The 13,731-nt window shown below is 28.0% G+C and overlaps 1 protein-coding gene across 1 annotated transcript in view; it reads right to left on the reverse strand.

Annotated features, from left to right (window-relative positions):
• Positions 1-13,731, reverse strand: part of LOC111622781 (ryanodine receptor-like) — a 420,607-nt gene that overhangs the window by 35,636 nt on the left and 371,240 nt on the right. The window contains exons 98-100 of the mRNA XM_023365203.1: positions 6,353-6,446; positions 5,042-5,154; positions 4,660-4,720 (exon numbers count right to left, since the gene is read on the reverse strand). Of these exons, the coding sequence (XP_023220971.1) occupies positions 4,660-4,720; positions 5,042-5,154; positions 6,353-6,446 (268 nt within the window). The remainder of the gene's footprint in view (positions 1-4,659; positions 4,721-5,041; positions 5,155-6,352; positions 6,447-13,731) is intronic.

Consider the following 13,731-nt stretch of genomic DNA (forward strand, 5'->3'; position numbering starts at 1 on the left):
GTCCTTGCACACGAGTGTTGAACTTGTGACTCTCAACACTTTGGTTGCTTTTCGGAATAAAATACAACTCGAGTTTTTCTAGAATTACATTGGGCTGTTTCGCTTCTTCCTCACTAAGTTCTAATGTTTCAAAAATTTCTAGTGCTTCTTCTCCCAAACAATGGAGCAAGATGGCGGCTTGAGTTTCATTGTTCTTCGTCGTGAGTTCGGTTGCCGTCGAATAAAGTAGGTAACTTTTCTTAAATTTCTTCCAATTCGCTCCTAAGTCACCTTCTACCAACATCGGTTTTGGAGGAGGAAGATTTTGAAACGTGGACATGTTGAATCTAGTACGGGAGAATCTTTCGTCTTTCTCTAAGCGTTTGTCGACTGCACCATGTTATGTTTATTGTGAAAAGGTTCCAACCAAAGTGAGCGCTCAGGTGCCGTTCCCGTGATGCATCACAACGATCGCCACCTGGCGGACTCACTAATATTTTACATTTTAATACAATACATATTACACATGCGACTATGCCAGCTTTAAGTAGCCCACCTGACTGTTCATGGAGTATTTGATGTTATATAGTTTTAGGAGATATGGGGGCTGAGGTGCTCACTATCACTTGCACTAAAGCACACGACTGGATGTTTTGTCTTGTCTTTAAAGATTAGAGGGGCTGTCTGGGTAAACACAGACAGCCCTTCTAATCTGTTTGCAAGATATTCACCTCCAAAGATCAGTTTTTAACATGTATCAATATGTAAGTGAAGTATGAAAGAAGGGTTTTAGAAAAGAGGATAGAGGTAAGAAGAAATAAAGTGAGATAGAAAAGTGGGAAAAAAGCATAAGATCTCAGAATGTCTGCATTGCATTTATTGAACATGAACATTTATTGTTACAATTTGCTATTTACAACATGCTATTTACAATTTTTTACAATGCTGTACATAACAATTTTATCCCAATAACCCTGCATTAGGTAGCTGTAATTAACTGTAACAATGACTTGGAACAAGATTTACAGGTCATGACCAGCTTGGCCAGATTATGAATCTCAACTTGGGAACACAACTATATGTAAAGCATGTCGAATAGGCAGAATACTGATATATGTTAAAAACTGATCTTTGGAGGTGAATATCTTGCAGTCAACATTTCTGGGAGTGGTGCAAAAACTCCTCAATCAGAGCTTAAATCTTACCCATTGCTGTACATATTGGCTGGTGTCCCATTATTGGAAAAGTACCCACTTGTTTTATAGAATTTTTTTGCTGAATTTGAAAGATTTCTTGTACTTTTTAATTAAACAAAATATCTAATACAGGGGTGTCCAACCCTTTTGTTTCTCTGAGCCGCATTGGAAGAAGTCAAGGAGTTTTGGGTCACAAGTATATATAATATATACTTGTAGCCCAATATACAAGTATATTTAAGGATTAACACGTCTAGATTATAATAATAAGTATTAAATCTTTATCACAAAAAAGGATATTTTAAAAAATTACTTCTACAGACACTTTCAATTTTTACTTTGTTAATAACATTAATNTATGTCATGACATGCATGCTTTACTCTACCCTGAGATATTAAGCAAAATAGACACCAACACACAAGCATGGACATAGATCCATGGAATTCTTTTTGTCTTTTTTTTTTACTTTTTTGGATTCGGGAGGTCTCAAAATGTGGAGATTTGCAAAGAAGGGGGATAAAACTTGACACAATTCCAATACTGTTATACAATTCCTGTTATACAAGTTAAATTTGATATTCTGAATGTGAATATAAGTATATTAATACATTTATTTAAAATAATATATTATATTTGTAAGAAAATATAAAACTTTCTATAAATAAATATAAAAAGCTATAAAATATATATCAGGATTGATCAAATGAAATACAGTAGAGCATCGATTATCCAACCCCCGATTAACCGTCACATCAGTTAACCGACCGTTCTAGTGGGCAAATTGAAATGTCCGCTAGTGATGTGGCGCTACAATATTTGGCTATGTCTTGGCTACTTTAATAGTATTTTTACGTGTTTTAGCTGGCAACATGGCTCGACCATAAAAGGAAGAAAGTATTTAAATGAGGCTTAATTCTAATTTTTAACGATACAATAACGACGATTATTATTTTTAAAAAATTTTTGTTGGGCTTAACATCGATGAAAATTCAACGCAAAGTAGGTTAATAGCTAATATACTAATTACATGAGATATACTATACTTATAATGTATTTTTTCATATTTTTCGGTTATCCGTTTTTTCAGTTATCCGACCAACCCAGTCCCCAATTGAGTCAGATAATCGATGCTCTACTGTACATTCATCCCATCACGCGGTCTAGTGCAAGAGGAGGGGAATGATATCACAGTGGCATGATAAGCATACACCAATGAACAAGCAGGAAGAAGTTCAGATGTCTCTCACATTTTATTTTCAGCATAGAGTAGTGAAAACATCAGTGGGAATTATTCAGAATCTGTCCAAGGTCGATCAGTGGTCGAACCGGTGTCGAAAATAACAGTGACAGATTGGGCTTAAATGTTTCAGGAAGGACATCAGAAAAAGGAAGATTTACCATGGCCAGGCCAGGCACATGTTGCAATAGACAAAACCATCAGGAAGATTGATACAGCAATAAGTGTGGACCATCGTCAGACCTTACATTCTCTAGCGGAGGAATAGCATTCTCTGCTCTTACCTTTCATATGTCATTTGGAACAGTTCAAATGGCAATCACAAAGAACCTTCAGTATCAAAAGGTGTTTGCACAATAGATACCATGTTTGTTCAGTGACAACCATAAGGCTAACACTTGGATTGGAGTTTGCACCACTTACAGCAATACAAGATGGAGGGTAAGGATTTTCTGTGCTACCATTTTCAGCCAACCAATAGATAAGCAAGCATGTAATGGAAACCCCCCAGGATAGCTTACCAACCTACAAACAATTCGAGTCACAAGTCTTTGCCTGTAAGGTTATGATGACCATATTTTTTGACGTTGTGAGGCCTTTGCTGGAAGACTTTAAAGACTGTGAACATCAATGTCAACTGCAACACTGTAATATTGGACAAGCTGCATAAAGCCATAAAGAATAAGCAACCAGGCATACTATCACCTGATGTGATTTTGTTGCATGACAATGCTCAACCGCATGTTGCAAACACTGTGCAGGATACTTTAGCATGAAAAGGATAGGAGATTCTGCACCACTCTTTCTATAACCCCAATCTGTCCTCAACAAATTTCATTGTTCTTCTTTTGATCCTCTCTTAACAAAATAAATTTTATTTTATTTACATATCTTTACATAGATTTGTTTCATCATATTTTATACAAATATTTGCAAAGGTTAAAAAGTTTTTCTCAAATGATGATGAAGTAATTCTTGGTAGAGCAATCCAAAACAAAACAATTTAAAATGATATATTTCAGGAGATAATAATTATATTTTAAAGACACATTGAAAGTAGATGTAAGATAAGATTAATAAGATTTTTAAAACTATTTTCAAATGATTCAAGTGTTGTTAGGTTTTACATTGTAAGTGATAAACTAAATTATCAGTATTCAGGTAAAGAAACCCTGATTAAATGGTAATGACACCATGGCCAATTTTAGCCAGCTGTGTATCATTTATTTAGATCACATGTTCTTAACAATTAAATTGTTTCATTAATTTACTATTTCCAAAAACATGATGGGGTGTTTTAAGTGGTGGATTGGTTGGTGAGCAGTAGCATTATAGATTTGTTTGCTAAAATAAACTTTTATGGTCATTTTAAAAAAAGATGTGAGCAAATTTTGCTGTAAAATATGACAGAACAGATCTGTAAGAAAGTATATAAATATAAATAAAGATAAATTTCCAGGGAAAAAAATTAAATTCAATGACACTATGAACTCAAACAAAACCATACCTACAAAGGTCTCAAACAGATACAATGCTGTCACAAACAAACAAATTTACAAAATTTTCCTTTTATTTATAAGATTAACTTTGATGGTTTGTTTACAATTTAAGAAGGTTATTAATTAGAGTACTATCTTATTTCTATTTTAGTTATGTTTTAAATCATATTGAAATTTTAGTATAGAGAAAATATTCTATCAAGTTTAAATCTAATTTAGCAAATTTAAAATATTTTAATTGTTATTTTGTTTTGTGCTGTTTTTCATTTTGTAAATATAAAAAAAGACTATGAAAATATTGAAGATTTCTATTATAAAGTAAATTAATTCAATTATAAAGAGTGGTACTTTGAACTTGGGCTCTTAAGAATTTTGATATCTCAGACTAATTATGAATATTAAAAATAATTATAATTTATCAATAAGCATATTAATTAAATTAAATTACATTAATTTAATATTTAAACATTTGGTTTTAAAGATTAAATTAATGATGATCTCATGGTTATTACCAAAGGAAACAGTATGTTTTAAAAGATAAGAATAATGTATAATTAATAAACCATAATGTAATTAAATTTAACTACACATATATCATTAACAATTAAAACAATACTGTATTTCCTCAATTCTAAGATGTACTTTTTTTATTCCATTTTTACATTTTCAAAGTAAAAATAGAATAAAAGTATATTATAGAATCAAAAAAATATATTAAAAATAATACATGTAATTTTATACATTTACAATTACCTTACTAAATATTGAAGCATATTCCATATAAAGATTATCTTCTGAAATTGAACCTCTGAAATTACAAATACAATTTTTATTGCCAGTAAAACAACAAAAATTCTTAAAATATTTTATTAACTTTACATAATTATTTAAAAAAGTCAAATTAAATACAATTATTAAGACTATAATAATAAAATAAATATATTGTGTATGATATAAACAAAAATATCAGAATCATAATAAAGTAAAATGAATTTTTTATATGAAAAGTACAGAATAATGTTTCAATTTGAGAAATTGAATTATTGTTCTTTCATATATGATAACTTTGATTAAGTAAGCTAAAAAAATTTGTATTAAAAAAATAACATCTGATAAATTTGTGACATACGTGTGTTCTGTAGTAGCATTACGACTGAATGCCACAACTAGCTGATTTAAAGGATCAGGTTTTTCTTCTTCATCCTCTTGTGCAACTGCTTGTTCTGCATCTTCAAATGATTGCTAAAATATACAAATAATAACTACTTTGTTATTTTTAAAATTTAATTTTTTTTAAATTATACAAAAATTCCAATGAAAGAGAAAACATTTTAACTTTTGTTTTAAAAAGAATTAATTATATAAATAGATAATATTAAATTATAACTTAGGATAGACAAGGCATACAACTCATTTTTAACTCAAGAAAAAAAAAACTCAGTTTTTTGTTATTAAACAATTTTGTATGTTATTCTTTCACAATTTTTTTAAATATAATGTTTTAAATATTTTTAATAATATAATTTAACATCTAAATATATGTATAAAATAAATAATTTTTTTATTCATATAACCAACCAATTAACTAATTGAAATATTGTCAATATTCTTGTTTAACCATCTATTATGATAATATATCTGAAGTCTGTATATTTATATAAACTTTCTGTTGATTGCTATCATTATAATTGTTTTATACGGAATCTATTCGACTACATTATCAAACATTGTAAATTCAATACTATTACAATTGATCTTTCTAACCCCCTGTAACAAGGTCCCCTTATTACAATAAAGTTGTTAATTAATTAATATTTTTAATAATATATTTTTTAATAAGGCTAATTTGTAATTGTAAATCAACTAAGCAGTATTCAATTAGTTATTTTTGTTTTAATTTTACCTTTTAACTTTTATTTTAAAATTTTATTTAATCTTGAAATTGTTCATATTTATATAAGATGTATTAATATATAATAAATAGGTTATGATATTTATTTATTACTTTAATAAATCGTTTATAAAACTAAATCTTAAAATTTTAAAGCTAAATTTTTTCACTAGAGGGAGTCAGACAATATGATTTTTTGGAAAATGATGAAATAATACATATAAAGTATAGCAATAAAATATTTTTTTGAGCTTAAAATAAATTTTGGCAGTGTAACTGTGAGTTGAGAAACATTGCTGTAATATGTCATAAGTAAATTTTAATTTTTATAAAATTTGTTTTGAAATATGACATTGTAAAGCTGTATCAAGAAATTAACAAACAAATATTTAACTGATATGAATTATATATATAAATTATTTTCCTTAAATTCAAAATATGAATTTTAAAAAATTATTTTATTTCACAGAAAATAAAATAATTTTTGTGTAATTCTAAATAAATCCTAATTTAAAAACTTTATTATACAATATTATAATTAACAATTACCGTTAAATCTTCTATTAATTGTTCTTGGCCAACATTTTCTTCTTCTAACCACATTTCACGATATGTTTGCAGAAATATATTAATTCCACGATGCCTAAAATAAATTTAGAAATATATAATAAGATATTGGTTTAAAAACAATTTAGAATAAATTTATTAATTATATAACTTCATTTCTCAACTCTCAAATTATTTTTTATACCAGTACAATTATTTCATTATTTTATCTACTATAATTTTAGTTATTTATTCAAATAAGAATTTATCTAAATATGCAGCAAATATTCACCTATATAATGTATACTGTATATACTATACACATTATGTAAGTGAATATAGCAAGCAAATAACTTAAATAATGAAATGATGTGTATATTATTTTTTATTACAAAGTTGTACAGGCCATTTAGACAAGACGAGCCTTCCCTAAGTAACAACAACAAAATAGTTCAGATAAAAGCAACAAAAATAATAAAACAAAATGCAAAAGCCATTAAACCACATATTAAGCTTTTTTACACATTTGCTTAAATTTATGAAAATCATGATGCAAAAGTCCTTGACATTTTGACAGAGTTGCTGAATCTATAAAAAAAGAAATTTTGAGAAATTAAAAACCTGAAAAAAAGGATAGTAGAAAAAAAAAGATTAAATAAGTTAAAATTTGGTGTATGCAGGTTAAAATAAAAGGGTAAGATAAAGCCATTAAAGTATTTGAAAGTAAGGATTCTATCAAAATAGATAACTCTGTCTTCAAAATGTGGAAGTCCTAGCTCAAGAGATAAAGACTTACAATATCAGAGTGGTAATCAGAGTACAATACAGTATGTGGTAAGTTAACAAATTTATTTAATAGTAGCTAAGTTTTAGGTAATTCAGTAATGGCTAATCCAAAACAAAACAATTTAAAATGATATATTTCAGGAGATAATAATTATATTTTAAAGACACATTGAAAGTAGATGTAAGATAAGATTAATAAGATTTTTAAAACTATTTTCAAATGATTCAAGTGTTGTTAGGTTTTACATTGTAAGTGATAAACTAAATTATCAGTATTCAGGTAAAGAAACCCTGATTAAATGGTAATGACACCATGGCCAATTTTAGCCAGCTGTGTATCATTTATTTAGATCACATGTTCTTAACAATTAAATTGTTTCATTAATTTACTATTTCCAAAAACATGATGGGGTGTTTTAAGTGGTGGATTGGTTGGTGAGCAGAAGCATTATAGATTTGTTTGCTAAAATAAACTTTTATGGTCATTTTAAAAAAAGATGTGAGCAAATTTTGCTGTAAAATATGACAGAACAGATCTGTAAGAAAGTATATAAATATAAATAAAGATAAATTTCCGGGGAAAAAAATTAAATTCAATGACACTATGAACTCAAACAAAACCATACCTACAAAGGTCTCAAACAGATACAATGCTGTCACAAACAAACAAATTTACAAAATTTTCCTTTTATTTATAAGATTAACTTTGATGGTTTGTTTACAATTTAAGAAGGTTATTAATTAGAGTACTATCTTATTTCTATTTTAGTTATGTTTTAAATCATATTGAAATTTTAGTATAGAGAAAATATTCTATCAAGTTTAAATCTAATTTAGCAAATTTAAAATATTTTAATTGTTATTTTGTTTTGTGCTGTTTTTCATTTTGTAAATATAAAAAAAGACTATGAAAATATTGAAGATTTCTATTATAAAGTAAATTAATTCAATTATAAAGAGTGGTACTTTGAACTTGGGCTCTTAAGAATTTTGATATCTCAGACTAATTATGAATATTAAAAATAATTATAATTTATCAATAAGCATATTAATTAAATTAAATTACATTAATCTAATATTTAAACATTTGGTTTTAAAGATTAAATTAATGATGATCTCATGGTTATTACCAAAGGAAACAGTATGTTTTAAAAGATAAGAATAATGTATAATTAATAAACCATAATGTAATTAAATTTAACTACACATATATCATTAACAATTAAAACAATACTGTATTTCCTCAATTCTAAGATGTACTTTTTTTATTCCATTTTTACATTTTCAAAGTAAAAATAGAATAAAAGTATATTATAGAATCAAAAAAATATATTAAAAATAATACATGTAATTTTATACATTTACAATTACCTTACTAAATATTGAAGCATATTCCATATAAAGATTATCTTCTGAAATTGAACCTCTGAAATTACAAATACAATTTTTATTGCCAGTAAAACAACAAAAATTCTTAAAATATTTTATTAACTTTACATAATTATTTAAAAAAGTCAAATTAAATACAATTATTAAGACTATAATAATAAAATAAATATATTGTGTATGATATAAACAAAAATATCAGAATCATAATAAAGTAAAATGAATTTTTTATATGAAANGTCATTTTTTTATTTTTCTGTTGCCTTTTTGCAATTTATGATTAATAAAAATAATAACATTTTACTTACAAATTAAAATAAAAAGAAATTTAACAAAGTTATAAACTGTGGCACCGCGAATGTCTAGTCTGGTCTAATACACCGATAGTACTACTTGTTCGTAGATGGCGCGTATAATTGAATTAAGTCGTATACTGAACAAAATTTGTTTCGTCCAAATAGGATGTATTCCGAATTGGATGTATTCTAAATCAGACGTATACCGAGGTACTACTGTAATTGTAAATATGAAATTTATTACAATTCTTCTAATAATGTATATAAAACATTGATGATACAGAAATATCATCTGGATAAATAAAGATAATAAATTATAGTAAAAATAAAGAAAATTATAAAATTGATTCTATGTCATATACTTGTTTATATTAGGATCAATCAAATGAAATCTGTTCCTGCTGTGCCACATGGTCCGACACAAGGGAAGAGGAATGATGTGTGACTTGATAAGCATACACCAATAAACAAGAGGAGAGAAATTCAGCTGTCTTTCATGTTATGTTTTCGGCACAGAGTAGTAAAAACATATCCAGGGTTATTTGGAATCCAAGGTTGATCAGTGAGTGCTATTCAGTTTCTAACGTCAGAAAGACGTTGGCCAGTTGATATTCATTGCCAAATGCAGGTGATGTATCACCAAATTCACAAATATGTGTCAAAAACAATGACAAATTGGGCCCAAATGTTTCAGGAAGGACATCAGGAAACGGAAGATTTGTCTGTCACAACAATATGGGTTTGTCTGTCACAACAATATGTGCCTGGCTCATGGCTGAGCCAGGCACATATTGTTGTGACAGACAAACCCATCAGAAAGATTGGTGCAGCAATAAGTAGGGCCCATTAGAAGACCTTATGTTCTCTAGCATAGGAATTTCATATGTCATTTGGAACAGTTCAAATGGCGGTCACAAAGAACCTTCGGTATCAAAAGGTGTTTGCACAATAGATACCATGTTTGTTCAGTGACAACCATAAGGCTAACACTTGGATTGGAGTTTGCACCACTTACAGCAATACAAGATGGAGGGTAAGGATTTTCTGTGCTACCATTTTCAGCCAACCAATAGATAAGCAAGCATGTAATGGAAACCCCCCAGGATAGCTTACCAACCTACAAACAATTCGAGTCACAAGTCTTTGCCTGTAAGGTTATGATGACCATATTTTTTGACGTTGTGAGGCCTTTGCTGGAAGACTTTAAAGACTGTGAACATCAATGTCAACTGCAACACTGTAATATTGGACAAGCTGCATAAAGCCATAAAGAATAAGCAACCAGGCATACTATCACCTGATGTGATTTTGTTGCATGACAATGCTCAACCGCATGTTGCAAACACTGTGCAGGATACTTTAGCATGAAAAGGATAGGAGATTCTGCACCACTCTTTCTATAACCCCAATCTGTCACCATGTAACTTTCATTTGTTTGGACCTTTAAAAAAAGCTCTTAAGGGACAACACTTTAACTCTGATGCAGAAGTCAAGGAAGCAGTCACTCAATAGTTTGTGAGAGCCCCAATTTTATTTTTGATTAAACTTTTACACAATTATATAAATCCAAGAAATTTAATGGTTAAAATTTATATTAAACACAAAGAAAATTGTATAAAAATTTTTCCCAACAATTAATAAAACGATAGAAGGATATGATTGCATTTTCCACTGTATTCACTTCCTTTAGAAGATGACAAATCTTCCAAATGTGTCACCTGGAACTTTCACTGAAATTCATCTATTAGCCATGACCTATAACATTTCCAAAAAAGGACAAGAGGAAACATGAAAAAGACCCCCCAATAAAAGGGAGGGGCCGATGATGATTGGGGTCATTGTCACCAGAAGTTCATCCTCACCAGAGTTGCCCCTCGCTCAGATACCTCCGTGATCTTCCTCCATCAAAGTGAACTCCTTCTAAAGTGAACACCTTCCATTTAACAGTAAACTTGATCCATCCGGCATTGTAAGATATCTATATAATTTATATGTAAACTCTCTCTCTCCAACTTCGAACCCACAGACTTGTTAATATTGTGGTCAAAGCTTGCTTGTATAAAATTTGATAATTATCATAAATAAACGAAATTTGTTATTGTTAAATTTATGTTTGGTGCACTTCTTAAAATATGTTCTCTCTTGTGTCACCTCCATCTGGATCCAACTGTCCTTAGTACGTGAACACTCGTGCAAGAACACAAGCAGTCACATATTAATGGTGCGGTTACGAGCGGTTACCATCACGATTTCTATGTTGTTTCCAACATAGTGGTGTCATCCTGACATGGCATCATGACGTGGTGCCGACCCTCCAGTCATGGGTTCAAGGACCAACCAACATCATTCTTCACAAACAGTATCCGTCGTATCCCCAAGCAGTGAGATGTGTGTCAATGCCTACAGTGACTTTTTTTAACAAACAAAAATGCTTTCTGACTTTCTCATATATTACTTTGTTTAATTAAACCATACTGATAGAAATACTGTTTCATTTGTCTTAATAAATTTATCTGAATGGATTTCATTTGATCAATCCTTGTATATTTTGTGTTTATTATGTTTTTATGTTCTCTATCAAATATATGATAATAGGAATTTATTAAAATTCCTATTATCATATATTTGATAGAGAGTCAATTTTGCAGTTTTTACTGTTGTGTAACTTAATTGTAATTCCAATGGATGTTTAGCTACAGGAAGAGTTATAATTTCAGACTCCAGAAATAGCCTATAAGAAAAGTTATGCTGTGAATATTGTGCAGTTTTCATCATTCCAGGAATTTTTATCAAATTATAAACATTATCTTATAACTTGCTATAATGACAATCCTTCTCTTAAATCTAATTCAAATTTCTGGAATACTATAAATTAAGAACTTCAGTAACAAATTTTCTAAAAATGAGTGTTACATGGCTAATTATTTTCCATTTTTCTTGTGAAGTTTAAACTTATCATAACAGATTTAGATTTTTAATGTATTATATCCTTTAAACATTACTAGATCTAGAGTTTAATTAGATGCACTTAAACAAATTCTTTCTTAATCAGATTAAAAATAAAAAAAATACTTTAAAAAATTCAAATAAATAATGTTAAGTGATGCATATATACAACAAACATTATTTAGGCCAGATTTTATGTTATATGTAGTTAAATAATTGAAAACTGGGTTAAATATAAAAATTTCATTTATACAATTATAGTTATGTATCAGAAAAGGAAAAATAAAAAATTTAAACCATCTTATGCTTCAGTTTGGGATTACTTTTTTGTAATATATGGGGAATGTTAAATATTAAATAATTCATTATTATAAATACAGTAATAATAATTTCCATAAATGCAATAATAAGACCATTACCTCTCAACATTAAAGAGTGGGACACTACGAAGACACGCTATGGCAGCACGTTTCTTGGAAGTTGATAATAATCTCTGCCATGCAGTTCTTGCCGGTGGTGGATTATGAGCCTATGATAATGAGTGTACACACAGAGCATGCTATTATATTGTTAGTCAATCAAATTTTGCAATTACACTAAATATCAGAATAAATTAAGTGAACACAATTATTAACAACAACAAAAGTAATAATGATAATGGGATACACAATACATGAAGCAAATGCCTGTACAAATGTCTACTGAAGAAAGATATTGAAAATTTACCTTGATATTTTAATTTTATTATAATGTCTATAATTCTTAGTTTAAAAAATTTCTATTGGCTTTTTATGACAATTTAGATCTAATAGGTTTTTTTCCAATAAGATATTGAATGAAAATTTAATCATTTTATTTAAAATAAAGATTATATATAATCTTTATTTTAAATGTGTTTTTGTATGTATGTATGTATACATACAAACACACAATATTTGAATTTCTATCAAGTGCATCCAACTTCTGTTGGAAAAAGTTGTAATCTTCATTCCATGTGGTCATTATTATAAATACTTAATAGAAATCTGTATTGATTTCTTGAAGTCAATAGTCATTTATATTAATTTTATAATTTAAAATTAATATTTGTATATATACTTGTATAAATTATTATTTAAAATTGAATTAATAGATAATTAAATTTTCATCCACCAATTGTATTGAAAAAGACCCATTCAGTCTAATTTCCATGTTTAATCAATAAAGACTTTTTAATATGATTAAATGATTATAAAATGAAAATGCAATTTATCTGATAGTAAAACTTTCAACTCAAAAATTTATCAATTTTTTTTATAATCAGAAAAAATGTATTAATGTAAAAATTCATGCATTACTTAGTTTACAATATATTTTTCTGCTTTAATTTTCTTAAATTTGTATATTTAACTTTATGTAATTAACATTGAAATACAAATAATATAACTTTTTACCTTTTAAATCATTAAATACTGGACAATATTCATAATAAAATATAAATATTTTTGATGTAATTCAAAAGATATATTTTTCTACATAAAAACCAATTTGACTATTAAAGTTCATAATGCATATATCTGTTGTAGTACAATTAATAACAAAATAACAATAACTAATGTAAGTTAGTGTGAATATCCTACAGCAGCATATGACTTGCAGACAATGTCTAAAAAGAAATAAGACCCACCCATTATATACCTCATGCTTCCAGAGTAGCCACTAAAAGCATAACACTAGTTTAAGTTTAGAAAGTACTATCTCAAACATTAAAATATGGTTTTCTTTTTCGTTTTCCTTAGCAATTCATTGTAAGCATATGTAAACAATCAAGTCTAAATATTCTTAATAATCAAATCATTAAATACCATATTATTCTGGCTATATTTTCACTAACTATTAACAATTACTATAAATTATTTGTTATAAAGATAGGAGGTTAAACTGCTATCTTGGACTACAATGATTTTTAAATCAGCAATAATCACATTA

This window comes from Centruroides sculpturatus, unplaced genomic scaffold (assembly GCF_000671375.1).
Source record: "Centruroides sculpturatus isolate CEXI.00-Female unplaced genomic scaffold, Cexi_2.0 scaffold157, whole genome shotgun sequence".
Taxonomy (NCBI): Eukaryota; Metazoa; Arthropoda; class Arachnida; order Scorpiones; family Buthidae; genus Centruroides; species Centruroides sculpturatus.